The sequence below is a fragment of the Gavialis gangeticus genome, unplaced genomic scaffold (assembly GCF_001723915.1).
Source record: "Gavialis gangeticus isolate Ggan-Ray unplaced genomic scaffold, GavGan_comp1, whole genome shotgun sequence".
In the NCBI taxonomy this organism is placed as follows: Eukaryota; Metazoa; Chordata; order Crocodylia; family Gavialidae; genus Gavialis; species Gavialis gangeticus.
Window position 1 is genome coordinate 40,030,987 of NW_017729032.1, and position 4,812 is coordinate 40,035,798.

General features: G+C 37.9%; 1 protein-coding gene across 1 annotated transcript in view; it reads right to left on the reverse strand.

Annotated features, from left to right (window-relative positions):
* Positions 1-1,827: 1,827 nt before the first annotated feature.
* The window catches only part of MICU2 (mitochondrial calcium uptake 2), a 129,911-nt gene continuing 126,926 nt past the window's right edge, over positions 1,828-4,812 (reverse strand). Inside the window, exons 8-9 of the mRNA XM_019524813.1 lie at positions 2,821-2,992; positions 1,828-2,532 (exon numbers count right to left, since the gene is read on the reverse strand). Coding sequence (XP_019380358.1) covers positions 2,389-2,532; positions 2,821-2,992 — 316 coding nt within the window. The 3' untranslated portion in view covers positions 1,828-2,388. The remainder of the gene's footprint in view (positions 2,533-2,820; positions 2,993-4,812) is intronic.

Consider the following 4,812-nt stretch of genomic DNA (forward strand, 5'->3'; position numbering starts at 1 on the left):
GAGAGTTTCCGTATGGAATCTTTATAGAGTCTGTTAGTAGCTCTGCAGTAAATCCAAGTTAGTTCTAGAGACTGTTAGAGGAGAGAACACTCTTGAAGTGGTCTTCAGTGATGAACAGAAGATAATTCAGTAGGTCAGGGCTCAGCATCCAGCCTTCAAAGAACTCTGATCCAGCCTGTGGAGGTCTGATCTAGAGGTGGGTGAGAACAGAGTGCTGCCTCCCACCACCTCGCACTGCCGCTTCCCAGGAGCAGGTCCAGAGGGGGCTAGAGCAGCGGTACCCCTCTGTGGGCCACACAGGTGCCGCCCAGCTGGCCGGATGTGAGGGGGAAGGTGGCATGCTGTTCTCACCATCCACTGCCCACGCTGCTTTTGTACAGCTGGTCGCACATGCAGCTCCATGGGCTGCTGATGGGTGCTGCATGTTTGGCTATGTGCAAGGCCCATCAGCAGCCCACAGAGCGACATGTGGGAAAGCGTGGTGCAGCAGTATGGGGCAATGGGTGGCAGGTACAGGCCCTCCCTGGCTCTGCATGAAGCTGCCCCCTCCCCTGTCTGGCCACCAGGGGTACACTTCCTAAAAAGGTTGAAAACCCCTGCAACAGGTTGTCAACCCCTGCAATAATTATAGTTCAGCCAATAATAGTGCCTAAAATTTAATTAAGGTAATCATGGCTGTACAAAGGACTGTACCAGAAGCTAAAAATGACATAAAATAATGAAGCATTATTTTTTAAAATTAGATATTTCTTATGAAGCATCTTTATGTTTGTCTTTAGAGTTTAATCCTTATTGTAAGTATAAAAACTGTTTAAGCTGACTGATTGGAGAAGATGTGAAGAATTCTAAACAACATAGGAACTAAAAAGAGACTATAGTTAAACGGCCTGGTATAAAAATCTTTAAACCCATTCTATAGCTGGTAAAATGTTAATGGAAAGCCAGACTGCTAAAAAGGAACCCAAAGAACAAACAGCTAAAGACTACAGATGTAAAAAAAGAAAAAAGTGTATGTAGAAGTATAAGTTGAAGTATATGAAAAATAGGAAGAGAATAAAGCAAATAGTTTTAACTCATAGTTAACTGTGGACTTCACACAAAACAGTGAGGCCTTTAAAGAGCCTGGCAGGATAACATCTGCAACTACCTTAAATAGGAAGTAACATACTATGGAAAGCGCTATTTCAATGCATAAGTTAATTAGTAACTGCCTGCTGGTCAGGAAGAAACTTTCCCCATTAGCACTTAGTCTTATGGTTTTAGAAGCAGTTTTCTCCAGCCACCACCAAAAACCAGAGACCCACAACTGGTCCAACTCAAAAGGACGACTTCTGAGTTCCTAAAATTCTCATTGATACTTGACAGGTCTCGAGGTAGGCCAAATCCAGAAGGTTCACCACAGGTTACTGATATTAAACACAGTAATTTCACTGTCCTTTTCCGTGTCTCATGTGTGCATGTATGTGCACATGTGTGTACACACGTTCTGAAACTTGTAGGCATCAGATAAAAGTAGACCCTGGATTTCAATTATACTGGACTGAATTTTTAAAAAATCAAAACTGACTGAGGTTTTGCAAAACCTGGATTATTGTGCATTACCCATTACAGGGCTAGAACAAAACCAGGGCTGGGATATTTTTTTAGTGAGTTTCTCTTTTATGTTGTCTCTCAGTCTATAAGTCAGGGGTAGCCAAGCTGCGGCATGAGTGCCACAAGTAGCACGGGGAGTCTCTTTATGTGACACATGGCAGACTGGGGATGGGACAGACAGCATAGCTACAGATAGTGCAGGGAGCAGAAAGCAGAGCAACATCTCTCATGTGCTTCAGTTACAAATGAGTTTATTTGAAAAAGAAGAACAAAGTTCCTACAGGCAGATATTTGTCATTCTTAGTAATGACAGCAGCTTCTTTCTTCAAAATGTTGATATTTGGTTGTGAAGAAATTTCTTAAGCAATTAATATATAATGATAGACATACATTTTGGGGAAAAACAGAGAAAGTGATGAATGAAACGAACAAGCGAGAAACACAGCGGGGTTATAACCTGTTACAAGAACAAACCCCTACTGTCAGTTTCTTCAGAGTTAATGGTTTTATTAACATAAACCTACTATGCAAGTAAGCATCTCCATTAAAATCTTTAAATCAAATCTATTCACTGATATTTCAGACTCTTGTGAGTAATTCTATGAATCATATATAACAGCACACTCTGGTATTTAGAAATTAAATTGACTTGTGGTTATGGGCGCATATGTTCTTTATGTACAGTAAACACATTTGTAATAAAAGTTAATCAAGTACTAGTTTTCAGAGTTTGTAGTACTAATTCAAGAGAAGTTATTTACACTGATTTCTATGCAGCATATTTTCCTCCTACATTTAAAGGTATGTACACAAAACTGTGTAAAACTTACCCCGTTTAACAGGACGATTGGCTACTGTAAACATTTGCATTGCAATAGAAAAGTCTTCCAAATGGTTTGTAAACTTGCAAAAAGTCTTGAATTCTTCCAAACTGATATTCTAGAGTACCAAATAAATCAAGTTAGGTATATTAGAAAATAAATCCAAGATCAGGTAGATCTGTTTACTTTGCAACCTAGTATTTACATGAGACAGTGTTGATCACTTTTTATGTTTCTATTTTCTAGCTGTCAAATAATCATCATCCTTTTGATATAAAAATATTTTTCAAAAAAGTGACAAGAGCTTCTCTGTCTGCCAAGATGCACATTTTTGGTTGACAGTTTCATAACTAGAATCTTGCATTTGAATTTGAAGTAAGGAACAAAACAAAAATAGTATACTAACCTCTCCTGCCTGGATCCTCTCTTTCACATTATGCCAGTAAATTTCATTGTTTTCCTCATGAGTGAAATATAGTAACCATTCTGCAAAGTCCTCTTTTCTCATGAAGTTCATGCCTTTTGAAAATTGTATGAATTCCATTTCTTGCACTTCTGTTTGTAAATTTTCCATAAATCTAAAATGTAAACAAATACAGTTCAATATTTAACAAAAGTACTATTAAGTAATACTTTTATTACCACTAACATAGCTACTATTTAGGGGAAATAGGAATTATTTAGATAATAACAAATACTAGTGTGCCACTAGTTTACTTTATCGTTGATCTAATTTTACCTGTGTATGTAAAGATGTTTGCAGTGATGTGTGTTTCAGTAATTATACCACTAGGGTGCTCTCTAAGTCTTACATATATTACTGGATACTGCAAAATGAAGTAAATGTACTGATATGTTAGCATATACTTAATACCTTGAGAAAAGAATATGCAGCAAAGTGCATCAAATATGATTCTGAATATTTTCAGAAATACGGTTTTAGACTATTCCAGAAGATTATGTGCAATTTTGCTAGCCAATGATTAAAAAGAAGGCTGTCTATAATGTAACCTGGCAAAAATAGGCTATTGCGTAGCAATCACAAGCTACATGAACCCCAATCATAAGAGGTGAAAGAAGAGAAATGTAAAATCACATATAAGGTCAGATAGAGCAAGAAAGGTTATAACCGTGACGAGGGATTGGGAAATCAGGCATGTGATCATTAGCATATGGAGTAATATGGCACTAATATGACATTAGTACTACGGCAAAGGATGTCACAGATATTTGGGAATTAAGAGCATAATCTGAACAAGAAAGGCCTGAACTTTATGGGATTTGTTTTTTCTCCCTACAAGGTAGATAAAGTATGAAACATAGAAACTAGAGGCCAGAGACCCTAAAACTTATAAATATAGGGGTGGTTTTGAGTTTCTTTGATTTGGGCTAGATGATCTCAATTATTCCTTCTGTTCTTAAAATCTATGAGCATGGCCTGTGTTCAAACATTTCCCATTTCCAGATATCTTTTATTTCCTATTTTATTAATTCTGTTTTTGTTTGTTGGCCACATTTCTGAGTGGTCACATGGGACATAAAAGCCCCTTTACCATGTCCCTACTTTCTTTACTATGCCTGCAGGTTTTCATACAAACTTTTTATTGATCTGTAATAGCTAACTATAGATAGGACAAAACCAAGTACCTTTATACTAAGACAAAACAAGTACTTGGAGAAGAGAACAGCAGTCAGGTGCCTTAAATAGTGGTAGATACTCCTTTGCTTTTCGTTTGTATGGCCTCATTTTCATTGAAACTGAGGCATTTTAGTCAGTGTAGCTATCTTTAGTTTTTAATGAGTTCACTTGGACAATTAGCAGTTTGGAGCTCTGTGTTGTCTGTAGGGGAATGGCCTCTGCAACAAACTCCCTATTGTAATTTCTTCCATATAATTAGAGTGGTATAGGCAGAGTTGTGCCTGAACAAGGCCTCATTGCTTAGGAAATGCAGGTGAAAGACAGACAGTGCAATGGATTTTAAGTGGCAGGCTCCACATTTATTAGCTAAACTCCAAGAGGAGTTGACTGGTGCCAGTCATGCAGGGCTTCAACATGTAACCAGTAACTTTGACAGACCTCCCATGACTGCCTGCAGGAATCTGTTCAATGAAGAACTCTAACCCACCTGCTTGTGAAAGCACAGAGGAAATCTCTGATTGAACAACACCTTAAGTACCCCCTTGCCCTTAAAGGTACAAATTCTACCAGTAAAACCCTGGTTTCATTTACCTCTAGGAGATGACCATTTTAGCCTTTATCTACACTAACTGTGAGATATATGAATGTACTGAATATTCACATGAGAATCTAAACTTTCTTTTTCTTGAATCTGCTGAAGGCAATTCATGCACAACTTTACCTAATGTTCACATGGCAACACTCTTACCCACACTTATG